Genomic DNA, 27,274 nt, shown 5'->3' with positions numbered 1-27,274 from the left:
AGCCAAGGCTTTGTTGATAGATGTGGCTTTGTTGGCTCTGTCATTCAAAGTAATTGTTCATTTTAAGCAGGGTACCGTTAAGTGAGTCTCTAATTCTTGGGTTCCTTATTTATAAATTTAATAATGGTACCTATCTTATAAGGTTGTTGAATTGACTAAATGAGATAATGCATGATGAGTCTAACAGAATGCCTGGTACATTATAAGCCTACAATGAATGTTAGCTGCTTTTATTATTATCGTTTTTACTATTATTTTAGGAAAAAATAGAAGATTTATGGATAATTCTCTCTCTCAATAAATATCAAAGACTTCTGACTCAAATCAGCTACGTGCTGTAGATAGAGCACTTTCTCCATTCAGAATCCAAAGGGCCTCTACCACATTGCACACGGGGATGAACAGCTTGTCTTGATTCTCGAATAGACATTATGCTACAGATGCCTGCCTACAAGGGTTCAGGCTCCAAGTTCTGGTTTGTTTTTGTTTTGTTGTTTTTATTTTTTAAAGATTTATTTATTTATTTTGGAAGCAGAGTTACAGAGAGGCAGAGGCAGAGAGAGAAAGGTCTTCCATCTACTGGTTCACTCCTCAAATGGCCACAGCGGCCAGAGTTTGGCTGATCCAAAGCCAGGAGCCAGGAGCTTCTACCGGGTCTCCCATATGGGTGCAGGGGCCCAAGGACTTGGGCCATCTTCTGTTTTCCCAGGACATAGCAGAGAGCTTGATTGGAAATGGAGCATCCGGGTCTCAAACTGGCACCCAAATGGGATGCTGGCACTGCAGGTGGCGGCTTATCCACTATGCCACGGCACCGACCCCCAGGTTCTGTTTTTTGAGACCTTTGCTAATCAGAGCCTTGCCGGTTCTCAGTGTGGCTCTTTCACTTTTATTCTGTCATCACTGACACAGACAGGTCACACACAATGTCAGCTCAGAGCCTCAGTCCAGGAATGTATGCCCGTGTGCTTTTTCTTGCCTTTCCTTCCCAATAACTCCAACTCATTCCACTTACCCAATCCCATATCCTCTATGAAGGTGAAGCCGGGGTCAGAGCCCATCCTTCCTCTGCCTGTATCTGTCTCATAGCTTCTTACATGTTTTAAGATTCACAGTTGGCTCTCATTAGGTATACCCTGAGTAGCACTCAGCTATTTCAAAAGCCCTGTATTTTCTTTCTTAGATATAACTTATCAGCAGCCGAGACTTACAGCATGGTATGGAGAACTTCCTTACACTTATTCAAGAATCACTATGGAACCAAATCCTCACGTATGTTGAAGTATTGTCATTGGTATAGCTTTATCATCTATGTACTTTAAGTGTTGAGCACCACAAAACACCCATAAATTCTCTTGCAGAGCTGCGTGGTGGTTCCTAGTTCAAAAACCCTCTGGGCTCAACAGTGGGTCTTTGTGCTTGTCACCACTTATGTGCTTTTGATCCATAGATGAACTTGGAGAATGAGAAAAAAACTGGGACCAGAGTTCAATATTTCAGGAAAATGAAATATTTCTAAGAAGCCCAAGCTTTTCTGACTGTGACTCTTCTAGTTACGTCCTGGTGCACACTTGCCTGGGACTGTATGCTTAGGATGGGCCAGTGAAGTCAGGATACCTTTTCCCACTTCTCAGGCTCATCTGCTATTTGTAAAACAATCTGGTATTTTTCTTGTTGACTTTGTAGTTCATCCTATGGCTGCTTTCTCAGACTTGCAACTCAATGCTGCTTTTGGCTTATCTCTGCTGCCTCTTTTGTGTTTAGAAATTACCAGCACAGGAGACAAAGATATTCTAGTGTATAAATTAAACCAGAGGATAGAGAGAAAGTCCAAGAAATAGCTCCCTGCTGAGTTCCTGGAATCTTGCCCTTGGCAAATGATGTCATGCTTTAATGAAAGAGACTTTGAAGGAAATGGAGTTTTGCTTATGACATTGACCTACACAGAAGTGTGACACATTTTAGCACTTCTAGTAATTTTTAAGCACAAACCACTATTTTACTAAAATATTCAGGGACAGAGCGTTGGTAGGGTGCATGGCTGTTTCAAAGAGATGCGTTTTGGTTTCTTGGGCTGCATTTGGAATGTAACCCTGGGAAGTGGTGAGACCCTGTGTATGTGAGGTTGCTTTGGAAACATGGAGAGAATATAATGAGGCCAATCCAGTATAAATGACTGTCCTTGCCTCTGTCAGGATGAGTTCGCCCTCTTGTTAAATGTCATAGCAAAGAATTTGAGGACTAAATAGGTTATTCCTCCTCATTCATTCCAGTTAGTCTTTTAGAACAGGATTTCTTACCCTAAACAACGTCAAATTTTCCAGCCTGACATTTGGGGCTGCATAAATCTTTGTTGTGGAGCTGTCCCATGAATAGTAGGTTGCTTAGCAGTGTCTGTGACCCCCCCCTACCCAGTAGATGCCAGTGGCACCTTTCACCCCATCATGATGACCAACTATGGCTCCAGGTATTGCCAGACATCTGCTGGGGGACAGAATTGCTCCTGGTTAAATACCACTGTTTTAGGAGTGGGTGTTTGTTTCTGTGGTTAAGATGCCACTTGGGATGCCCACATCCCATTCAGAGTAACTAGGTTCAAGTCTTGGTTCCACTTCCAATTCTACCTTCTTGCTAATGCACAGCCTGGTAGTTGGAGCCCTGCCACCTAAGTGGAAGACCTGGGTTGAGATCTGGGCTCCTAGCTTCACCCTTGGCTGTCTCTGTCTCTCTGCCTTTAAAAAAAAAAAAAGAAAAGAAAAGAACTATTTTACATAAGCATAAGGCATATGAGGTCAGCTAAAGAAAGTAGCCCTTTACTATCTTACATTTGGGAACACTTGGTCAACTCTTCAAGATAATTTTTTATGGCAATCCTGTGTTTTGTATAATGTAAGTAATATGTGATTATTATTGAAAACTTAGAAACTGCAGCTAAGGAAAAGTAATATTAAAATGTTAGCAATTCTCCCACCTGGTGTTTTGGTTCCGATCTTGTTTTAAGAGACAGATATGGGGGGAGGGAAGAAAGAGTGGAGGGGGGGAGGGGAGAAAGGGGGGGGGGTTGGATAGGAAAGAGAGAGGAGACAGCTTTCATCCACTGGCTCACTCCCCTAATGCCTGGGATGGCTGGGGCTGGGCTAAGGCCAAAGCTGGGAACTCAACCCAGGCCTCCCATTTGGGTAGCAGGCCCCCAGTTACTTGAGCCATTACTGCTGCCTTCCTGGGTCTGTATTAGCAGGAACTGGAGTTAGGAGCTGGAAGTGGGTGTCGAACCCAGGCACTCCAGTATGGGATGGGGGGGTTTCAACAAGTGATAACCACTGGGCCAAATGCCCACCCCGAATATTTTTTATTTTAGATACATATATGTAGTATGGGAAGAAAACCCATGTGTACTACATTTCATTTATATATCATTAATGTGTTTTAGTGTCATTAAATATTCTATGGTATCACTTAACAGCTATATGGTACATCGCATTCTAAGTGTATTGTAGTTTGTTCAAGCAAGCCCTTTTTGTTGGATGGTAAGATATCAGGTTAGAGTTGCTTAATCTGGATTTGACTGGCTCATCACTGTGTTCATTGCCAATAGATTTCATTCATTTATATACTGTCTGGAACAAAATCAAGAGTTACCCCTTTTTCAGACTCTTTCAAAGGAGGGTTCACTAATGAGTGTACATGTATGTAGGGATGCTTGTTTAATTTTATAGTGGTTATGACCTGAATCCTAATATGTCACAGCAGAGGAGCAGCAGGGTTATTCATAAGTTTTAGATTTCTGTCTGTCTGTGTGCAGATGAAGCATTCCTTACATGAACTCAGACCCAGCAACTTGACCTCTCCTTGCTCCTACTCTGGCCCCAGGGGTACCTCTGTGGTACGCAGGACTCTACAAAAAGCTGAAATCCACTGAATAGGTCCTTTTACTTCTGTAAATTCATGTTTCCTCATACTCTGTGATTCATGTTTTCTCATACCCTTTCCCTCAAATGTCTTTTAAGGATACAATGTCTTCACTGAACACCGAGATGAGGCTGAATTTTAATATAGACATTGGGCTCTGAGGAATCTGTATATAGAATATTGGTTGGAGAGTCTAAATTAATCCTCCAGTTCATTATCCCCCTCTTCTCCTTTTCTCTGTACTTCACTACCAAAAATAAGCAAGAAAAAATATGTACCCACTTAGAAACATAATGCAAACTTGATCTTATCACAGCGCTCAGTTCCTAAGCAAGTCAGGGAAGTGCTAATTAGATTCTCAGTCGCATTGTGGAAAAGTCCTCTTCCTCCTTTGCATTCTTGTTTTTCTTGTTTTAAGTATATAATTCTAGATGTAATTCTGATCTTTATCTCCATACGGTACATTTAAAGCTGTAAAATAAATAGGAAATATAGCTTGCCGATATTATTATTGGAATTTCACTTTGGAGCTTATTCTCTTGAACATGGATTGTTTAATAACATTTTACTGATCAAAGTTGTATATGTTGTCACTATTTTTTAAAAATCTTCTGCTTAGAATTTAGTGTTAATAACTACAAGAAGAAATACCAGCCGTAACCATGGTTTTCACATCACAGGAAAGCCAAAGGACTCTCACAGATCCTTCTCCAACAGTTTTCCCTGATGATAACCATGGGATAGTCTTTTTTTTCCTTATTTTTTTGTATTTTTTGACAGGCAGAGTGGACAGTGAGAGAGAGAGACAGAGAGAAAGGTCTTCCTTTACCGTTGGTTCACCCTCCAGTGGCCGCTGTGGCCGGCGCACCACGCTGATCTGAAGCCAGGAGCCAGGTGCTTCCTCCTGGTCTCCCATGCGGGTGCAGGGCCCAAGGACTTGGGCCATCCTCCACTGCACTCCCGGGCCACAGCAGAGAGCTGGCCTGGAAGAGGGGCAACCGGGACAGAATCCAGCACCCCGACTGGGACTAGAACCCGGGGTGCCTGCGCCGCAGGCGGAGGATTAGCCTATTGAGCCGCAGCGCCGGCCCATGGGATAGTCTTGATAATATTATACTTTCCTTCATTGAACTTCTGTTCTTTCACCACCAAACATATAACACAGATGTTCGGAGAGTTCTGTAAAAACAGCAGTTCTTAAGTTATAATCTGTGGATCCTTTTAGGGTACTCTGTGAAACACTTTTTGGGAACCCACATTTTCATAATAATCCTAAGACTATGACATGTTCATTGTGCTGATTCTGCACTGATGGCACAAAAGTGGAAATGGGTTGGATTGCTGGTGCCTTAATGTTAATCTTGGCATTATCACCAAACTGTACCAGCAGTCATTGTGTTCTTTGCCAATATGCATTTCTAGTTTAAGGTTTTTTTGGTTTTTTAAATATTTGAAAAGCAGTAACAGAAGCAGAGGCAGAGAGAGTCTTCCATCTGCTGGTTCACTCCCCAGATGACCTCAGTGGCTGGAGCTGTGCCAATCCAAAGCCAGGAGCTAAGAGCTTCTTCTACATCTCCCATATGGGTGCAGGGGCCCATGGACTTGGGCCATCCTCTTCTACTTTCCCAGGCCATAGCAGAGAGCTGGATCAGAAGTGGAGCAGCCGGAACTAGAACCAGTGCCCGTATGGAATGCCAGCACTGCAGGCAGTGGCTTTACCTGCTACGCTACAGCACTGGCCCCTAGTTTAAAGTTTTAAAATGCAGGTTTCTTTTTTAAAAAGTCTTTTTTTTATTTTATTTTTTTTATTTTGAAGGTCAGAGAGACAGAAAGGCAGAGAGAGGGAGTGATCTCTTCCATTCAGTGGTTCACTCCCCAAATGTCCAAAACTGCTGGAGCTGGGCTAGGCCTATTTTGAGGACCAGGGACTGAATTTGGGTTTCCCACCGGGGTTCAGGGGTCTGGCTACTCGAGCAACACAGAGTCCACCTCAGTAGGAAGCTACAGTCAGGAGTGGAGCTGGGACTGGAGCCTGGGCGTTCTAATATGAGATACGGGCGTTGCGGGCAGTGTTTTCTATGCTGATTCTATTTAAGAGTGCCTGTTGCTGAGGCAGAAAACATTATTAGCTTTAACAAATCTTGGCCTTTGAGTAATTATCTTCTTGAGAGTTTGATGAAATTCAGAGTACATGAAGCATGCCTGCTGCAGAGTGATTGTGGAAGCTGTAAGCTGAACTAGCAGTTTTTTTCCTGAATTGTTATTATTACTTAGAAGAACTGGCAAACAGACTTTTTATTCAGACTTGAGTGTTTGGGCGATATTTTCTCATAAATTGAATGAAGTGAGTGTTACTTCAAGGAAAACAATGGACAGGATTTGTTACTAAACAAAACAAACAGTGGAGTTTTCAAGCAAGAATTAGGTTTTGGAAAACTGTTATCTGTCATTTTGAGGCTGACCTCTTCCATGACTTTCTTGATTAGATCAGAGATAATACTGGGTGTGGTGGTGGCGGTGGTTGTTATTGTAATAATGACATGTGTCATGTTTAGAAGCCCTGTGTAATGCAATGGACTAATATTTTCCAAATGACTAATGGTTGAGGTTACAAAGTCATACAAGGTTAAAGAGTCATTCAAAGTACAAGCTGAGGGGCAGCGTTAGCTGTGTCTGCGATGTTGGCATCCCACATGGACCCCGGTTCCTGTCCCAGCTGCTCCATTTCCAGTCCAGCTCACTGCTAATGCACCTGGAAGGCAGTGGAAGATGGCCCAAGTACTTGGGTCCTGCCACTCATGTAGGAAACCTGGGTGAAGCTCCTGGCTTTGACCTGGCCCAACCCTGGCCATTGTGACCGCTTAGGAGAGTGAAATAGAGGATGGAAGATATTCTCTCTCTCTCTCTCTCTCTCTCTCTCTCTCTCTCTGTGTGTGTGTGTGTGTGTGTGTGTGTGTGTGTGACTGACTCTGCCTTACAAATAAATAAAGAAATCTTAAAAAAAAAAATACAAGCTGAGGGGCAGGCATTTGGTCTAGCAGTTAAGACACTGGTTAAGGCACCTGCAGCCCATATCAGAGTACCTGAGTTCAAGCCCCAGCTGTGGTCCTGCTTCCTGCTAAAGTGCACTTAGGGAGGTAGCAAGTGCCGTCTCAAGTAGCTGGGTTCTTGGCTTCCACATGGAAGGCCTGGATTGAGATCCCACCTCTTAGCTTTGGCCTGCCCTAGACCTGGCTATCGCAGGCATTTTGGGCATGTGAACCAGTGAATAGGAGCTTTCTCTGTCTCTCTACTTCTAAGAGAAGGAAAAAAGTTAAAAATGCAAGCCTAACAGTAGATTTAAATGTAAAAGAATATGAAAAGTTTGACATGACTTCAGATTCCATGGCAGCTATCCTTGAAGAAATCAACACCTATTGAGTTTTGATGTAATATCAAAGAAGAATTTCTGCAATGACTTGAAAAGGCAAAAAACGTATCCTTGTGTGAAGCCAGTTTTCTTCATATGCTTCAGCAAAAACAGCACATTTTAACAGATTGGACCTAAAAACAGATGTGAAAATCAGCTTCTCTTTAAATGAGACATTAGAGAGAGAGATGTAATTTTTATATTGGAAATTGATTATTTTTGTAAGAATATTTTTAACATGGTAATGGGCTTATTATTACCTTTTAAATGTATTAACCAATAGTTTGATTATCTCAGCTTTAATTTTTAATACTAATATCAGTTTTTTATCAGTTAATTTATTTTTAAAGATTTATTTATTTATTTGAAAGGCATAGTTACAGAAAGGGAGAGGCAGAGAGAGAGAAGTCTTCTATCCACTGATTCACTCTGCACATGGCTGCAACAGCCAGGGTTGGGACAGACTGAAGAGAGCAGCCGGGAGCTTCATCCAGGTCTCCCACATGGGTTCAGGTGACCAAGCACTTGGGGCCATCTTCCGCTGCTTTCCCAGGCCATGGCAGAGAACTAGATTGGAAGAGGAGCAGCGGGGACTGGAACCGGCACCCATGTGGAATGCCAGTGCCTCAGGCGAAGGCTTAGCCTACTACAACACAGTGCTGGCTCTGCTCCTATCAATTTTAATATTGAAATCTATTACCCATGTAAATAAAAGTTCTTTGGTTCCTGAATCATTTTTAATCATGTAAAGTCTGGAACACTGTCCTGAAGTTTCTATAAAGGACTTGGGATTTCTGGGAGGTAAGACAAGAATTCTAGCAAGACCTTGTACAAACTATGCTGACCTTAGCTCCAAACTACAACCTAAGGTCAGGGATCTTAGTTTCCGGTTGTGTACAGGGTGAAGCAGTTCCAAATATAAACTGTGTAATTGTACTTGGTGCCCGATAGGTGGGGCTGTGAAAGTTGCTTGTCTGTAGTTCACAACCCATGCGTTTTGTAAGAACATGTCACCATCCCCATTCTGTAGAAGAGCATTGTTTTCCCCTTCAAGTTTTGTTTATGGGAAGTTAACCACCCTGGAAGTTCTCCACATCTTTTTCACAAAGCAGTTCAGGAATAGAGCAGACAGAAGGCCACCCAGCAGGAAAGTCGTTTCACTCTTCAGATTTCAGTCTGGGTGTGCTGACCACCCGGTGGTACGTCAGCCACACTGCTCCACTTACCCCCTTGACCGCGTATCTAGGTGACCCCCTGAGTGTGACATGACCTTTTTTATGAAGGTCATATATTTAAAATTAAAAAGATGGGATGGGTGGCTGAGACCTGGTCTTCTTGACATTGCTATACCAAATTCAGTACTGTTAGCAAATTATAGAGGTCAGCTTGCTTCAAAATGGAGATGCTGGGAGGGTATTGAACTATTCTTCTTGCCTTCATTTTTTCATATTTCAGGTGGTTTGCTTATTCCATGCTCCTGGGTATAACGTGGCCAATTTTGCCCTTTCTTTTTCCCATGGGGCTTCCACCTTATGTCTATGTGATGGTCTCTACGTTTGTCTGGCCTGTTGATTGCAGTGGCATCCTGTGCTGAGCACCCTAAAGAGGCGCATTGAAGAGAACACGGGGTACAGCTTTAACTCCCTACTCTGCAACCTGTACCGCAATGAGAAGGACAGCGTGGACTGGCACAGCGACGACGAGCCCTCGCTGGGGAGGTGCCCCGTCATCGCTTCACTCAGCTTTGGCGCCACACGTACTTTTGAGATGAGGAAGAAGCCTTCAGTAGTGAGTATTCTCTTTTATTTGTGTTCTTCCTGCCACTTATTCTGTGAAAAAAAAAAAGTAGTTTCTCGAAGCTCCTGTTTTCAATAATAGAGGATAGGATCATGCATTGTTGATGAAACATTCTCAGCTGATTGCTTACACCATGGTTGACTTTTGACTTCCGAAGTGCTCATTCATTCATTCACTTAGCCATCAGGAATTGTGCCTCGTGCTAGGTGCTGGGCATGTGTTGACGGAAAGGACAGAGGTCGTCCCTGTCCTCATAAAGATGTGGTCTAGTGGGGGTAGAGAGGTATCGCTGGTTACGCAAACAGCTGCGGTTGTGATGAGTGCCGTGAAGGAGGGCTTGTGCAGAGATGACTCAGGCTTGTGGCGACAAGAAGGGAAAGGAAAGATGGCCAAGGCAGATGCCCCTGGAGGAGTGGTAAACAAGTGTCATTCAGGGTGATGTGGCCACTTCTCCGTAGGCGAGCGTCACGACATCTGCATTCCTTCTTGGCTTCCTCCTGAAACACCGATGAATCTGTAAGCTTCTAGAGAGAGGAGAGTCAACCAGATTATCCGAGACGATGGTCTGTCCAAGTTCCGAGACTGAACTCACTGTGTAATACGGATTACCTGACATTTGAGGGATATAAGGGCCAATAGCTTTTTAGAATCAAAAGTGTTGGGGAGACATTGTGGTACAGCAGGTTAAGCTGCCATTTGGGATTCCTGCACACTGCTTCTGCTTCTGATCCAGCTTCCTGCTACTGTGCACCCTAGGAGACAAGAGATAATGGCAGTTGAATTCCTTGCTCCTGGCTTCTCTGGCCTTGCTCTGGCTGTTGTGGGCATTTGGGGAGTAAACCAGTGGATGAAAGATACCTATTTCTCTCTGTCTCTCTGCCTTTCAAATAAACAAAAAAATAAATAAGCATTAAAAAAGTATATGGCCTTAGGACTAAGAAATATAATAGGAAAACTAAGAGCAAACCTCTACCAAATTATTTTATTTCCAGGACTTGGACTTTTCCTGGCCAAGGTTCCTGGTGATTAGCATTATGACATTAAACCAGACACAGTCAGTGTGGAAGGCCAGGGGGCTGTTTTTTGAATATGACCTAATCCGGACCACATCATTATTAGTCAGGACTCATGTCTTTTCTTCATCAGATAAACTGCTCTAACAGCTCAATTAGTAGGCAGGCTGTTTTCCTGATGTGTACTTGGCTTTCTATGCATGGGATTTTGAAGTACATTTCACTGTTTTGCTGTATGCCGTTGAGCACTTTTTGTTGGTATCATTTGCATTCATTAGTTTGCTTCGCTTATATATGGAAATGGTGGTCATTGTTAGCAGGGGATTGTCAGTTGCCAGGGCCTTATTGAGTGAACTTGGTCCCTAAGCCCTTGAGCAGCCTTTGCAGTGGGCAAGCAGCCTTGGCAGGCAGCTTCCCTGGACCAGGTAGCACTGCTTGAGAAGTATGGTTGAACTTCTGCACAGGCTTCCACCCAGTTGAATGCCCCAAGTTCACACGTGTGAAGAATTCAGCTTGCCTTAGTATGACTCTTTTATGAACAGAACACACTGTGTGCTTCATTATTTAAGTTCAGAGCTGCTTTTAAAGCCAGACACATGGGAGGTCAATGCTGTGCTCAGCATGGTCCTGGGAGCAGGGGCTGTGGCGGTGAATGGTTCAGATGACGACATCTTTCTCCCCCTGGGGCTCATCTGGTGCATACTGGTGCCGTGCCATCGTGCTGGAGTCATCTGCCATCCCTCTGATGGCGAACAAGCCACACTGTATTTGAGGGTACTTCTGAACATTCATAGAAAGTGGAACTAAAACTATGAGTTTATTTTGGTGCAAATAATTCAAAATCCATGCGTAGTTTTTTCACAATATGCATTTTCCATATATCTTGAAAGAATTTTTATACCAAAATTTTTTTGCACCAAAATAAACTTATACTTTAAAATTCATTTTCCGTGAACTTTTTCAAGTACTTGCATATCCTCTTAAAATCTTCTGCCGGTGCCGCGGCTCACTAGGCTAATCCTCCGCCTTGCGGCACCGGCACACCGGGTTCTAGTCCCGGTCAGGGTGCCAGATTCTGTCCCGGTTGCCCCTCTTCCAGGCCAGCTCTCTGCTGTGGCCAGGGAGTGCAGTGGAGGATGGCCCAAGTGCTTGGACCCTGCACCCCATGGGAGACCAGGAGAAGTACCTGGCTCCTGCCATCGGATCAGTGCAGTGTGCTGGCCGCAGCGTGCTGGCCGCGGCGGCCATTGGAGGGTGAACCAAGGGCAAAAGGAAGACTTTTCTCTCTGTCTCTCTCTTTCACTGTCCACTCTGCCTGTCAAAAAAAAAAAAAAAATCTTCGTGTCTACTTCTTTGCAACTCCTTTCTTTGTTGCTTGTTGTTGAGTTACTGTTTCTTTGCAAATATACGCTCATCACTACCGACTCCTTTTAAACATTTTATTTTTTAGCTTCTTTATAAATTTGGAGCTTAAGAAACCCCAAAGTATGTTTTCTGGATGATTCCTTTTTCATTCCGCTCTGCAAGCAGTTTCAACTAGTGGCCGTGTTCTGGTGCAGTGAAATACCCCATTCCTGTGTGCCCCGCCCCCCAGTCCCTGAGTGGGCGAGGCTCTTGATTTTCTCATAGAAACAGTGTGAGCTGATCAAGGCATATGTTCTGGTAATAAGAAGGTACTTTCGAAAGCTCATGGGAAATGGAATTGAGATAAGTTTACTATGGTACAGAAGTGGTTTTGCATGCTCATACACTCAGTTACGTGCCAGAGCGCTCATGTGTGAGCAGAGACCCTCACTGCCACGCGTGGCCTCATTTCTGTGGATGTTTGGAACAAAGTCTGTGTTGAAGAGGGAGACTGCACCTGTGGATGCTGCTCTGCTCCTCAGGCTTCTTGGAGAACACAAGCGAAAGCACAGACACTCAAAAAGTAGCGAAGCCTCTTTAATTGTCTGCCCATAGCAGGGGCATCTTTACTAGAACTCTGATAGCTGACTTGATGGGAACAAAGATCTAATAAGAAAGAAAACTTGCCTGACATCGTGAAACAAAGTTGGCTAAGGAAATGGATTTGGGAAGGAGTATAAACCTGTCAGTACCTCAGCTTATCGACTCTAATTAAAGTTTTGGCTTCTGGCCTAGTCTTAACTGTGATTAAATTTGATATAGTTTTTGTGTATCTTCTCAGTTCTGGTTTTTGTTTAAGAAGAGGAAGTTGAATGTTACTATATTGAAATTATAAGTACACATTTGCAAATATAGCTTAATAATGACTTTTTTTCCTGAACCTATTAAGTTCTGTTCTTAGGTAAACAGAACACAAATCTAAACTTTTGCAAAGACTCCTTCGTGTTTCCTAAACAGATTCCAAAACTAATAAGGTTCCACCTATGTAGCTAAAGTAGAATTACCAAAGCTTCATTTGAAATGACAACTTTGCAAGTATATCTCATGGTACCCATATTTACAGTATTATACATGAACCTCTTTCCAAAGCTTTGGAAGGAAGTGGTTATTGCAGAGTTTTGTCTACTTTACTCAAGTCAGGTGCTAGCTCTGAGAACATGACTCGTGACAACCCAAGGAAAACGCATGAATTAAGAAGTATGAAGCAAGGTAGTCTTGTGTGTGGGATTCGTAGGAGTCTGACTATCTTTAACTCTCAGGGACCTATCTCAGGCTGTCACTATATTGTAATTCTCATGTCTGTCAGCAAAACATTTGGGTACGATAGAGGCTGTGGGAGGGAATCTTTGAAACTGTGAACTTTGGCCCATCAGCTGGGCAGCTAATACCTCTTTTACTAGAGTCACGGTCTCTCCCCTAAAGCAGATGTGCAAGAGTCATGACATTTCCTGCACTCCATTCAGATATGCAGTTGTGAGACAGAAAAACACTTGTTTTGGGCTGTTTTCCAGAAGTCGTCTTGATTTGGTAGAAATGCAGACTTCTGCAGCCATGCCTATTTGTGTGTGTGGCGGCCGGCACCTTGAACAGATCTCTGTACTGCAGGTCTCCTGCCAGCTGCTCCGTGCCACATACTGGGTTTGCAACAGTTCCTCCCTGTGTGCGTGCTAGGGAGACCTTTGTTGCCTAAGCCCCAGTGCTTCTCTGACTCATGCAGGCAGTTCAGGCAGCTTCACGCATACATCATCCCTGGGATGGAACGTTTCATTCCTCCAAGGTGCTGGCCCTCGTCTCGCTGTCCTCTAGTCCAGTTCTGTCAGCCCCAATGGTTTTGGAGCACATGTCCGTTTCCTTGACTGATGACCATAAGATGTTGGGGGCACAGGTGACTTGATCTTGCTCTTCCATTCACCTGGTGCTTTCTCTGGCAAAGACTGGGTGAAGAGTGCCCTCCCTCGTTCTCTGGCCAGTGTCAGGCTGTACTGTCTTAAGTTCAAGGTAAAGTTTACTTCAATAGACCTTTTTTAGTCCATCAGGCTGGGTTCTTGAAAGCGTCTGTATACTCCTTGTCCCAAACCCAGTTGTACCTTTCAAACTACATCGTGTCCCTGTTTGCAAAGATTAGCCCGGTTCTTTTCCCAGCGTTAATTCTATACTGAAGAACAAGCTGGAAAAGGAACTACAAAAGCCATTTGGCAGGCTGCTATTTCTCTGTCGGTTACTATGGAAACCGTGATGGCTGCGTGGAGGGGGGGTATTAGATAATAGCAGGAAGTTTGTGATGCACTGGAGGTTTAGATGCCAAAAGCCTTGTTTTTCTAGCAAATTACCCCTGGATGAGTGCTGCTGTTCATCAGCTGAATCCTGCACACAGAGGGGGCGGAGAGGGGGTGGCTTGCAAGTTGGGCCTTTCTCTAGCCACTCCTCTTGGAGGTATCTTCTCAAGGATGTCAGCCCCCTTGGTTGTCTGGCACTGGAGGAAGCATGTGATACCTCCAAACTCGGAAGGAATCTTGAGACCAAGGAGCAGAGAAGGGAGCTCCATAGAGGGAGGAAGAGTTTATCAGGGTGACTTACACGTAGGATTCTAGACCAGGGTGGATGGGCAGTCAGGGTGCATAAGACTTCCTCTGCTTGGCTGCAGACAGCGGCAAGGTTATATGCTGTCACAGATAATGGGCAGCTGGAAGTTCGCACTCGTGTTATGACATTCCTTGACTGCTCATCAAGTATATCCCCATAGACAACTTGCTAAGCTGTCATACCTTCTCCAAAAGGCTCCTGATAGCATTTAAACTTCATGACTGGAGAAGGAGGCCAGTTAGGCAGGTGGTCAGCACCCTTAGTGGGCACTTTGCTGTCTGACAGTTCACATCACTGGAAGAGATGGTTGTAAAAGTGGGCCTAGGCCAGCGCCACGGCTCACTAAGCTAATCCTCCGCCTTGCGGTGCCGGCACACCGGGTTCTAGTCCCGGTCGGGGCGCCGGATTCTGTCCCGGTTGCCCCTCTTCCAGGCCAGCTCTCTGCTGTGGCCAGGGAGTGCAGTGGAGGATGGCCCAAGTGCTTGGGCCCTGCACCCCGTGGGAGACCAGTAGAAGCACCTGGCTCCTGCCATCAGATCAGCGCGGTGTGCCAGCCACAGCGCGCCGGCCGCGGCAGCCATTGGAGGGTGAACCAACGGCAAAGGAAGACCTTTCTCTCTGTCTCTCTCTCTCACTGTCCACTCTGCCTGTCAAAAAAAAAAAAAAAAAGTGGGCCTAACAGTGCAGACTCAGAGCAGTCAGTGAACTGGAGGTCCTGGTGCCACGCTTGCTGATTGTTGCGGTGGTTTTGTTTTTGTTTTTGTTTTTTTTTTTTTTTTTTTACTACACCACTGGGAAGATTGGTATATAAATAGATCAGCCTGATGTAAGTATTGATAATTTTTCCTAGGACTTTAGAAAACATGAGGATGTTAGGCTCCAAAATAGCCTAACTAGCTCGACTAGAGCTGTGCAGTGTTTCATAGAGCAGTAACTGAACAGCCACCTTAGCCTGCAGTCCCCACTGCTGTCACCCGTCCTTATTAACCCATCTTCTGGTTACAGCAGCAGCTGTTGTGAGAGATTATAAGAAACACTTGAAAGAAAGTGTTGACAACCAAGGTCTTTTAAAATCATACCCTATGAAATTCAGAAAACCAGGTTTTATTTTCTGTCCCTGTCCCTGATGTTGGTGAAAAGCACTCATCTGCCTCCTTTATACGTATTCCTTTTTTTTTTTTTAATGGGAATGATAATGGGGAGCTACTTCATGGGAATAACTGAAAAGTTTCCCCATGAAAATTGTTGCAGTCATCAGTGAATTTTTTAAGCTGATATAAATGGTAGATGTCATGGTGACTGATCAGATGTGGAAATTGAAAAAGGAAATGAATCGCACTGAAACTAAACTGCAGAGCTCCCTTGGCCTGCAAAATGGCGTTCCCTGAGAGAGCGCAGGAAGGCTCAGGGCGGTGAGGCGGCCTGTGGATCAGGAACGGTGATGAATTTTGGAATTTTTGACACCTGTGTCTTTGGAGGTTGTGGGTAGGTTAATGGGTGTGTATGTGGGCTGTGTGTGTGTGTTTGTGTGTGTGTGTGTGTATAAATGTATAAAGACAGGTAGTCCTGATAGGATTTGAATTCTCTTCAGTCTTGAGGTCCCTGGGACTTGGAGTCATCATTTGCTTTCTTGGGGCTTTGTCTCCGGGTAGAATCCATGATCTGATTCCCACTGGAAATAATGAACTTTTGCAAAGAACCTGCCAACTTTGTTTTGCGATGATGACAGTACTTTTAAGGGCACACCCTCTTCCCAAAGGATTCCTTGTGTCTGTGTGATTAGGTGTGGTGTATGCGTGCTTGACTCTTTACAAGCTTGCTCCTATGGTAGAGTCTTTTATTCTCTTTGCCATACTCTGAACTATTCCTCAGCTGTCTGATGATTTTCCCAACTCTGATAAGTCCCATTTGCATGGACGATGGCTGCCTAGATGGAGCAGGCAAGCACAGTGAGTTGAGGATGGCAATGGAGGCTGTGCCCTGGAGCAGCGGAAGCCGACGTCAGCAACAAAGCAGGAGATGAGATGGGAAAGTGGGTAGGGACCCTGTGGAGCCTCAGGAAGGAGTAGATTTTCTTTTAAGTACATCAAGAAGCCCCCGAGTTGTGTTAAGCAGAAGAGTGACATGGTCTGACTGACAATTTTAGAAGGTCACTATTGCTACTGCGGGGAGCCCAGACTAAGCTAAAGCAAGAGTAGAAGCAAGGAGACTGATTTAGGATGTTGTAGGACCATGTGTCTACCTGGATCAATGTAGAGAAGCAGGGGTGGGGGTTGGAGAGGGAAGGAGAGTTGCAATCTTTGAGAGACAACTGGAGTTTTAATTAGGATAAAGAAGTAGAGGGCTCCTTCATAGCTCACTGAGCTTGAGCATGTAGACAAGTTTGCTCTTCTGTGAACGGGAATTCCGAAGGACACAATGGAAGAATGCAGGAGTAGAGAGTGGTGAGGGGTTATGTCTGGTCAGGTTGTGTCCAGGAACTGTTTGGGAGTGAGTGTTGTGGTATTAATGGCTGGCTGGAGAAGCTTGGCACTTTTGCTAGGGCCAGCAGGCTGCCAGGCATGGTGAAGTTTGTTACTGGCTGCTCATAGAAGGCACAGGGCATTTGTTTCTTGTGCTACAGACTTGGGTGGAAGTTCTCTCAAGACAGCAGTTCTTATAAGCTGTATTTCTTAGAAATAATGTATTGCCAAAAATGGAAACTTGATCACATGAATTCTTCTGATTTCACGTGCATGTTCAGTGTAGCTGGAATGGCTACAACTGTGTATCGTCAAGCCAGGTTTGTTTTTACTTAACCTCAGTAGCTTCTGAACTGCTGTACTGTATCTACAAGCAGTCTGAACAGTGAACACAGTCAACAGGGACAGCACTCTGCCATTTACTCTTCAGTGTTGTCCAGTTGAGCAGGAAAGATGGATTGCTGATTGATATTTTGGGCCGCAGTAGTCTGCTTCTGATGCTGATGGAGAGAGCCTTTGCTGCAGCCCCCCCACCCCACCCCGTGCTGTCCTGTAGACGAGTGAGGCACTTGGGAGCTCCTCCACTGCCAAGCTCCTAAGATCACTTGGTGTGTGTGGTATCAGCCGATTGACTACACATACGGGTCCTTTCTGCCTGCCCTTCTCATTTGCCTCAGCAGAACCTTCCAAGCCAAATGAATGCCAAAAATCAGGAAAACACTTGATGCAGATGTAAATACTTGCATGTGACAAGTGAGTGTGCAACCATTTGAACCAGTAACCTCAGGGATTGCCGATCCGTTTTCCAGTTGGACTCTTACTTTAGCAGATCTTGTTTCCTAAATAGCTGCATCTGTTTTTAAAGTGATGTATTTCAGATCAATGCTGAGGATGCCATCATTTAAAGAGCAGCGTGAGTCAGCAGCACAGCTCTGCCTGGAGATGACTTTGTGGGGTCCCAGCCTTGTTTTCTCTCCATAATTTCTATAGCCAGTAGATTCTGTTTGTGTGAGATTTTAACAAATGTATTGCCATTATGGACAAAAAGTCCAGCTGTATTCTTGTGTTGGGAGCAACTTAGCCACCCAAATAGAGCTGCCGACTTGCATGATCCAGGAAGCAGTCTGGAACCCAGCCAGGTTCTCCAGAGCAAGGCAGCATCACGATTTGGGAAAACAAGTCAAAAAGGAAATGACCAGAACAGAGACATTGTTGCCATAACCATAAGCCGGGTGATGGAGCTGGTAAAGAGATAGTAAGTAAGTAGGTGCGTTTAGTTTCCACCTATCCCTTTCCATCTGCCAAAGGGCCTACGCTCGTCAGGCAGCTCCACTGTTTATCTGATCCTTGGACTGGAGACCTGGGGAATCTTGGTTACCATCTTGAACAAAACCTTTTTTGACCCAGCAGATGTTCTGACGTCTTGGGTTTTTCACCCTGTTTTTGAAGCACAGTTTCTGGAATGAGTTGTTCACATCTGCACTCTCTGTTTCCTGACAGCTTAACTCACCTGCTCTCAAGCTCCTGCCCACCACTTGCCTAAAATTATATGGATACCTGTGACCTCAAGTCACACTGGCCTTTCTTCTGCCATCTCTTCTTCTTTCTGGTGATCTCCTCCATCAGTACCCGTTTCCTCTGCACAAAACTGCTCTTTCTGCCTTCTCTTGGCTTCTGAAATACTGTCTTGTCTTGGTTATTTTCATACCTTTCTCACTGCCACTGCTCTACCTCCTTTGAGGTTGCTTCCTTTACCTGCAATCCCTTAAAAATGGATATTCAAGATTCTCTCTGATTCTGTTATCTTTCTCTCCACAGAGAGAGGAGATTATAAACAACTGTAGACATCATATGGGCGAGGCCCCTTGTCTGTCTTGTTTGCCATTATGCCCCCAGCACCTAGTATCATTTTGTGTGTTCTGTTTGAATAAGTAAATAAATAGGATCTAATTTGCTCTTAGGGCTTTAACCATTCTTTCTTTGGTGGGGTGACTTCTCAGCTTTGACTTTCATCTCAAAATCCAGTCATCACTTTCTTCACATTTCTACTTCCTAACATCATATGTAACTTCCAAGCTGAAATAAAATTGGAATCTCATTGTTCTCTCAGAAAAAGTCCACGATTCCACCTGCTGTTGAGTGCACTTAGATAGGTGATACCATAATTCTCTTGTAACTAAGTTGCTTTCAGCTCTTCCTTGTTCCCAAGTTTCTCATGTCTAATCAGTCCTTGAGTCATTTTACTTCCCTCCCTGTGTGTCTGAAGAACCCTTCCCTCTCACAGCAGCCGTCTTCATCCAGGATTGTTGTTAACCACATGTCTAAAATACTAAACTGACCTTTTTCTGCCCTGATGTCCTTAATTCCAATCTTTGCCCTCTGTTTTGTGTCCAATGCCCAGATGCCAGATATTATTTTCAGAAACAATTGTTTTCTGTTTCCATATCTCTCTCCTTTCTTCCCCTCTCCCTGCTCTCCTCCCCTGGTATTAATTAAGCACCTACTATGTGCCAGGTACTATGCTTGGCTCTGGGGACATAGCAGTGACTATGAAGAATATGGTCCCTGCCCTCATGGAGATCAAAGGAGCTAGACAATAGTCACATCAGCCGAGACAAATTATTACAACTTGTGGTTAGGTGTCAGTTTGGATTTTATTGTAAGCGCAATGAGAATAAATAGGTTGAGACAAGATCTGGTTTGCGTTTTTAAAAGATCACTCCAGTTTCTCTGTGAAGAATAGTTTGGGAAGAGGCAAGAGTATGAGATGCAAGGGTGATGGCAGCAGTCTCAGCAAGCGTCTGCTTGCTTGGACTAAGATGGCAGTGGTGTTAAAGAGAAGTGAATTGACTGCAGTGATGTTTGGTTGTGAACAAATAGGACTTGCCAATAATATTTTAGATGCAAGGCTAAAAATTGATTATTGGGTTTCTGACTTGAGTGGTTGGTAGAGGTGCTATTTATTCGAAGGAAGAGTAGGGATTTTTGCACTGATTCTTTCCTTGTTTAAGGAGTTCCTTCTCCATGCTACATTTGAGATGCTGAGACTTCCAAGCATAAAGTAGGCCATTGACTTTATAAGTCTGGGGGTTTAGATGCCAGCCCTGTGCTACTGGTCTCATTTGGGAATTGTCAGAGAGACAACAGTAAAACACTAGTAATAACAAGGATAGAGCTGACTGTGTTCTAAGTGCTTTCCATTGAATCCTCCAGTAATCTTGAGAGACTGATGCTAATGTCATCCCCATGGTACAGGCAAGACGCCTGAGACACAGTGTGAAATCACTTGCCAGAGATGGCTCAGATAACCATTTGTTGAAATTAGAACTAAAGGAAAACTATGGAATTGTACATTATCATTTGGGGCAGGAAAACACAGAGGGGCTAAGAGGCAAAACTGGGTTCATTGCTTCATCACTTTGTTTCCTACATCTGAAGTCTTAGTTCGCTTCCATTGGAGCAAAGCATAAAAATGGCAACTCCTTAATAAGATTGTCAAAGCTTAGTGTAACATGTGCCCAACCAGTGTGGTCTATAACTATTCCGTGAGTGGTGATCCACTCTGCTCTATTTGTCCTCTGCTCTGTCTTGGGCATGCTGTCCACATTTTTAACTGAAGGCCTCTCCAGGCTTCAAGGGCCTTCTATAACCATGAAGCCTTCCATGATATGTCCAGTGCCAGCCAGTGCTTCCTGTGCGCTTGGGAAACAAGAAACAGGTAGCAGTAGGCTTCTGTGTTGTTTTCTTTGCCTTTCTGCTCATCGGTGTTTTGTTTTTATAAGAATCTTCTCAGTAAAATGATGGAAGTTTTCTTGTTTTGTTTTATCTCGTTGAGGAATCAGAGATGACTTGGGAAACCAAATGCTTCAGTTATCGGAGATCAGCAATTTGGAAGCTTATTTTGCTATGAACTGCCTTTCTGGTTAGTCAGGGGTGAGGTGACGGCTATGATACGTGGAAGAGCCCACGTGCCCTGGGCTTTCGACTGGGCATTGCTGTGTGGAGTGGCAAAGCAGGAGAGGAGGTCAAAGAAGCACAGCAGTGACAACTGGCCTCAGGCGCTTATACACCAGCCAGGGTGACTGGCGTGGGAGTGACAGAAAGCAGTCAGGTCGTGGGGCCCTCCATGGCCCAGCTGGGCAGCCGCAGCCCTGGAGCAGAGTTTGGCCTTCAGATGGGTTTATAATGCCCAGTGCTTTAAAAGAAACTGGAGTCATTTGCCAACATCCATAACTCAGGAAATTTCACACCTCCCAGTTTCTCTCTGGAAAACCCAAGAGAGATGGACTGCAGTGGCTCCGGGGCAGAGCAGCCACTGCCTGTGTGCAGGCCCCTGGTCCTCCATGGTCCTCTCTCCCCACTGCGCTGCACTTGACCCACACCCCTCCCTTGTGCTATTTGCAGGTGTTCATGGCCTCCCCCTGCAGTGCAGTCTGGGTGCCATATAATTAGGACAAGAACTGTTACAGGATTTCAGAAAGACCAGAGCTTCTGGAGAACATAACATGGCAGGAAGAACGTACTCTGGCTTTAGAGGTGGGCAGACCGACCTTCAAGCTCTAGCCCTGCAACCTGCCGGCCCGTGCCTTAAACAAGTGCTTACCCTCCTGTTCCCTTTGCCTACAGTGCAGTGGCTAATGCTGCCTCCCTGCCCTCCCTAATGGGGTTGTGCTGAGGGTCAGCAGTAATGTATAATACCTACCATGCCTGGCACCCAGGCATATGTCAGGGTGGAGCTTGTGTAAAATGTCTAGCAGGAAGCCTTGAAAGTACCTGGAAATTGTTAAAGAAAGAAACATGAAAAGTAATCCAACAAAAAACAAAGATAGATTAAAGAGTTAAATCTAGAAAATATGAACTCTGTGTGTGTGTGTGTGTGACTAAGAGGAAATGCACTTGTATATTTAACTTTCATCAGGATGGGAAAAGACCTTCTAAGCTCAAAAACCATGAAAGAGAGCCAAAAAAAAGATCAGCAAAGTGGACTCTAAAACTTTTGAGCTATTCTATGTTAAATATCATAAACACAGTTATAAGGCAAATATCAAGTAAGAAAAGTATTTGTAAAAAGTGTGACAGACAAAAAATATCTTACTGTGTGTGGTTACAGACCAGCACAAAAACAACATGCGCACGGAACAATGGACAGGGGATCTGAAGAGAGAGGGCACAAAAGGAGGAATACAAGTGGCAACATGAGGAGGCCTCACAAAACTGTGGAGCTGGGCCATCAGTCAGACTCTGAATGTGAATGACTTGTCATTTCTCCCCTCACCATTATCACTTGATAATGTTCAGCTAAAAGATGGACACTGTTAGAATTTCCTCACGAGTTCTATGTCGCTGGCACCTTTTCAGGAAAGCAGTTTGGTAGTAGAAATCAAATGTCTTGCAGTTCATACCCTGGGGTCCAGTAATTCAGTTTTTAAGCATATATCCTAGAAATGCATTAGTAATGTTTTGCGTCACGTCTATTTGAGGTAGCCTTTTCTCTAAAATGTAGTGAATCTGGTATATCGAATCTCAGCCTACAGCCGGGTGCCCCCCCACTGCTGTATCCGTAGCACTAGCACACTGACACACTCAGGTGGTCTGGAGGTGTTTGTGAGTTTAAAGAAGGAGGGATACGCTCACATGGACGGGTATTTTACAGTGGGACCCCGTATCTGTGTCTTCACTTCCTCTGGTTTCAGCCATCTATGGTCAACCACAGGCTGAACATAATGAATGGAAAATTCCAAAAATAAACCATTCGTGGTTTAAAATCACTTTTATTACAGTATATTGTTAAAATTGTTCTGTTTATTATTAATTATTCTTGCTCATCTCTTACTGTGCCTAATGTCTGAATTAAAGTTTGTCACAGGCGTATGTGTATACAAAAATGATAGTAGATAGAGGATTCAGGATTATCTGTCTACTGGCATCTGAGATCTATTCCACTGGATAATGGAGGGCCCACCGTGTAACCATATTTCTGAAATATATACAACATTTCTGAAGTGTTGTGTCTTTAAGGATGTAGACAGATGCTTACGAAATGATGTTAGCATGTAGAGTTCATGATTGTATATATAAAATGTATGTGTGTTGGGGGGGTAATGTGGGAACTCTGGGCGGTAGGGTTAAAGGTGACCTCCTATTTTCTTGGCACTTCTCCTCCATCGTCCAGCACAGATTTATTGATCTGTGTGAAAGGCCCTGACTGTGTTCCTCAAGGGCAGAACCACATAGGCCTCCCCTCCTGGAGCTGACGAGCGGCTAGGAAGACAGACGTTGAAGGAGGAATTACAAGGGCAGCGGCGTTTACTCTCATGAACTTAGACATTCAGATGAACTGGCTATGGTTGGAGACAGTGAGAATGTTGAGCTGTCTTAATATAAAAACATGTTTTTTGCTTTTCCCCTCTACTTGTAAGGTTTCAGATATATGGAAGATCAAGGACATGCACGAGAAAATCCACCCTGCAGATTGCTTGTGACCCTCAAAGCTTCTTTTAACTGGGATCCAGGATGGAAAATTTTATCTCCAGCAGTGGTTTATCTGAGAGTGTGTTTTGTTTTGAAGAAAGTCCTGAGTAAATCAAAAGGATTCCAGACACGTGTTTTGCTAACTTAACCATGTGTAACGGCTGTGAGCTGCTCCTCTAAACAGTCTGACCCCTGCTCCTGCTGTTGCTTACCTATTTATCAATCTGGGCACTTAGGCCCAGCCACGTGCGCTGCTCTGGCCTTTTATCTGCTTCCTGGTGGAACAAGTCTCCATGCACCGTGGTTAAGTTCAGTGTTGGCACCATGGTCTGTTGCCACTCTGGCTTCAAGTGAAGGATGTGTGTGTGAGCTCTGTGTTGCCTTGGCAGGACTCCTTGCCCTCTTTCCTGCCTGTCTCCGTCTGAAAACTAGGAATGCATGTCCTAAGCCAAGGCTGCAGGCAGCAAAGTAATAACATCACTCCTCCCAGTGGGTACCGTGTGTGTGTGTAGGAGAGAGAGAGAGACTCCCTCATGGATTGATTCATGGGGCTGCCTCCACTTGGAGGCTAACCTCTTCTGCTGTGGCTAATGGGTATGTTGTGCGTCATGAATGCAAAGCCAATCTGAGGCTTTCTCTCATTTGAAAAGTTAATTCAAATTTTAGGACATTCAGGGACATGTCTGTCTGTCAAGCATCACTTTCCTTCATTGCTGATATGCTTCTCTTACTTTTGGAGTTCCCTTTCACTTGTAGGTGTGTCCCTGCCTCATGTCCCAGGCAGAATTAGAATATCCGCTTCTTCTCTTAGCACCCCCTCATGTGGCCAGGTGGAATTAGAGTGCTTACTTAGCACTGCCCCCCCCCCATCGTGTTTTCATTGTCTTAAGAGATCTTTGCCTCACAGTTGTCCTGTTTTGTGGCTAAGTGTCTTTCCTCTCTGCTTCATTTCACTGTCCTGTCCTAATGTCTGTACTTGATTTATAGATTAAGCCCATGTTGCACTCCTGCTTATGTCAAAGGTAGCGGAGATTCTGCTTCTGGCTCTGTTGAGCCTTGCTCTGGGAATTGACTCTGCAGCCTATCTCATGGGCAGAGCACTCCCTTCTGCTCTCTCTTCTCCAGCAGGACACGCCTTTCCACCGTCTGGCATATTTTCTCTAAAAACAACCTTTTGCTTTCCGAGATGACCACCGAAGGGCAGGGTCACCTTCCCCCTGCCGTCTGGTTGGCTGAGTGGTCAGAGGTAAATATTTTGATGCTTACGTCTTATTGGAACAGAAAAGGTGGCAGACATAGCTAAAACCAATCGCTGAATCCAAGTTATTTCAAACTTCTGCCTGTAAAAATTATGACTGTTCTTGACAAAGTCATTGCCAAGGATTGGGGCCTGGAATTTAGACTGTTTATGCAAGTTCATCATTGTTTTGATTTTTGATTTTCCTAGGGGAAATCATTATAAACAGTTAAGTTCTCAGAATCACCCCTACAATAATAAATATAAACACAGCATCGCACTGAAATCAATCCTGCAGTAACCCAAATGTAACCCCTTGCATCGGAAATGAGGCCGATGAATGGAGTGGCCCATCAGTTCTGCCCAGATGGGGGTGGAGAAATCAGGAAGCTTCTCTGCTGCTGCGAGCCAGGGACTTGCTAACGCACACCCTTGTCAGCTGGGAGGAGGGGCAGCACCACCTGTGGATTGCTGTGGAGGCTGCGCTGGGAAGACTCATGGCAGTATGGGACATACACTGATGAATGGGAAAATGTAAATACAAGGCATTTTTATCCAAAATATTCAAGAGTTGTAATGCATTCTCCAAGGCGTAAACAGCCAGGCTCAAGGCAGAGCTCCCTTCTTGGAGACAATCATGCTGTTGTCTGTTGTGAAGAGACAGGAAGATTTCTCCAGAAGACCAAGGCAACCTTGGGAAGGGTGTGACTAGTTATTTAACATGGCTAGCAATCAGTGAATTAGTGTAAGTTATGAAAACGTGAAACAGAACTCGTATCAAGTCTTCTAAGGCCATGTTTTCCAGTGGGGCATTTAGCCCACAGTGAAGATACCCTGTCCCACATTGTAGCACTTGGTTCCAAATCCTGGCTCCAGCTCCTGACTCCAGCTTCTTGCTAATGCAGAAATAGTGATGGCTCAAGTGGTTGGTTCTTGCTACCCACATGAGAATCCTACATGGCTCTGGCTTTGGTCTCCCTCTGCCTGAAGTGGGCATTCTGGTCGTGAACCCGTAGATGGGAGCTCTCTCTCATCCTCTCTCTTCCTACCTCTCAAATAACATTTAAAAGGCCATGTTTCCCACTTTGACTATGTTGAAACATTCAGCATAGCATAAGGCAGGTGTAAAGAATTCTTGTATAAATGACTTTTAATTCCTTCATAGAGCTTTTCTGCACCTTGGATGGTGATACTAATGGCAATAGCTGGCACTTACCCTGCAGTTACTCCATGCCAGTCTCTGAGTGATTGACAGCATCTGTGTGTGGCAGATCCTGTCAGCAGCCCCACTTCACAAATGAGTTCATCAGGATGCAGAGAAGTGAAGTAACTTGTCCAAGGCCAAACAGCTGTGAAGGACAGCCAGTCTGTGATGCTCACGGTGTGGCTGAGGGGGAAAGGGGTCCATGTCTTTGCTGGCTGGCAGCTTGTGTTGTATCCTGATCACACACGCCGAGTGCAGTGAGTGCTGTTTTCTAGGAAGAGAACGGAGACTACACCTACGTGGAGAGGGTGAAGATACCTCTGGACCACGGGACCTTGTTGATCATGGAGGGAGCGACACAAGCTGATTGGCAGGTGAGGACGGCGAGTGATGTGTATGCCTGCCTGGGCTGGTAGGGGGCACCCTGACTGCTGAGGAGCCCTGGTTTCTGAGCAGACCAGTGCTGCAAAGCCAGTTGCTTTGGTAATGAGAAAGAGGCGGTACAGGGCCATCCGGTCCGAGGAGGTTGGATCCTGGGGAAATCCACCAGGCAGCAGCTGTGTGTGCAACAGAACTTTCTCTGATTCTGGAAGTACTCTATCTATGCTGCCCAACGTAGCCACCACCAACCACGTGTGCCTGCTGGCCGCCGTGTATGTGACTAGTACATTCAAAACCCAGATTTTTATTTCACATGACTTCTACTGCATTGGACCATTGGCTGTCCTATTAGACTGCACGGCTCCACAGCTCGGCCAGGCCATGCTTAGGCTGGAGCCTCAGACGTGCACATCCCCTCATGCCTCTCTCCGGTCTCATCCATCCGTGTTTTCCTTATGAGATCTGGGGCAATGGCAGGCATCCGTGAGGAGGAGCAGCAGTGGAAGAGAAGAAACTGTCTCGCCTCCAGGGCGCTGGCCTGGCACGGCGGGGTCAGCGTGGAGAGTGATTTCCAGAGGAGGAGGCCTTTTGCACGTTTACCCCTTGCTCGCTGAAGGGAGGAGAAAAGAGGGAAATCTGTGTCTCATAAATAAGTTTGAAATCATTCTGAACTTGCTATGTGTGTGTACTATGTCGGAGAGTAACCAGTATTTCCATTTAGCATCGAGTGCCCAAAGAATACCACTCGAGAGAGCCGAGAGTGAACCTGACCTTTCGGACCGTTTACCCGGAACCGAGAGGGGCCGCCCGCTGATGGGAGGTCTGAGAGAAGCTGCTCGGAGACTGGGCCCACCCTGCCATGCAGAGGAAGTATCCAGAGGCCGGTCTGGCCAACCTCGGGGGCGGCCGTGAGGCCCATGATGGGGGATCTGCTCCCAGCTCTGCCCTCTCCACGGCCGTCCAGCAGCGCGTGGTGGGAATGTGTGTGCTGCGGGAACGCTTACTCCCAACTCTGTCACAAAACCCCATGTTATCTTTAGGCAGATTAAAAACGGCTGTGTGTGGCTGCGCTCACGGATGATTTTGTCCATAAGCGAGATTCCTCCCACCCTCCCTGCTTGCATTTGGGGAAATATGAATGGACTTGTGCCTCCGTGGAAAGTCTGCACGTGTGTGTTCCTCGTGATGCTGGCGAGGTGGAGACAGAACTGTGCCTGCCTCAGTGGCTCCAGAGCCTTCTGTGGGCAGACAGCTGCTGACACCCAGAGGTGGCCTTGCAGGCTTGGCTCAGGCCTGCCCCGACACCCTAACACATTGACACACTGCCGCAGCGGAAAGGGGACATGCTATTGAGCCAAGTCTTCTCGCCTGTCCACCTGCCTGGGACACAGATCAGAGGCCTCG

The 27,274-nt window shown here is 45.2% G+C and overlaps 2 protein-coding genes across 5 annotated transcripts in view; both read left to right on the top strand.

Annotated features, from left to right (window-relative positions):
- Nucleotides 1–26,934, top strand: part of ALKBH3 (alkB homolog 3, alpha-ketoglutarate dependent dioxygenase) — a 35,742-nt gene extending 8,808 nt beyond the window's left edge. Inside the window, exons 6-9 of the mRNA XM_002708851.5 lie at nt 1,184–1,272; nt 8,897–9,106; nt 25,765–25,863; nt 26,592–26,934. Of these exons, the coding sequence (XP_002708897.1) occupies nt 1,184–1,272; nt 8,897–9,106; nt 25,765–25,863; nt 26,592–26,684 (491 nt within the window). The 3' untranslated portion in view covers nt 26,685–26,934. The remainder of the gene's footprint in view (nt 1–1,183; nt 1,273–8,896; nt 9,107–25,764; nt 25,864–26,591) is intronic.
- Nucleotides 8,975–27,274, top strand: part of LOC100346860 (probable inactive 1-aminocyclopropane-1-carboxylate synthase-like protein 2) — a 162,852-nt gene continuing 144,552 nt past the window's right edge. For 3 of the 4 annotated variants that reach the window (XR_011387478.1, XM_070071343.1, XM_051826158.2), the window contains exon 1: nt 8,975–9,106. The gene's annotated coding sequence lies outside the window, so the exon portion shown is untranslated. The remainder of the gene's footprint in view (nt 9,107–27,274) is intronic. The other variant, XR_011387479.1, reaches the window with a different exon arrangement.

This window comes from Oryctolagus cuniculus, chromosome 1, assembly GCF_964237555.1.
Source record: "Oryctolagus cuniculus chromosome 1, mOryCun1.1, whole genome shotgun sequence".
Lineage (NCBI taxonomy): Eukaryota > Metazoa > Chordata > Mammalia > Lagomorpha > Leporidae > Oryctolagus > Oryctolagus cuniculus.
Note: the sequence above shows the minus strand (reverse complement) of the source record. Positions and strands in the feature narration are given on the sequence as shown.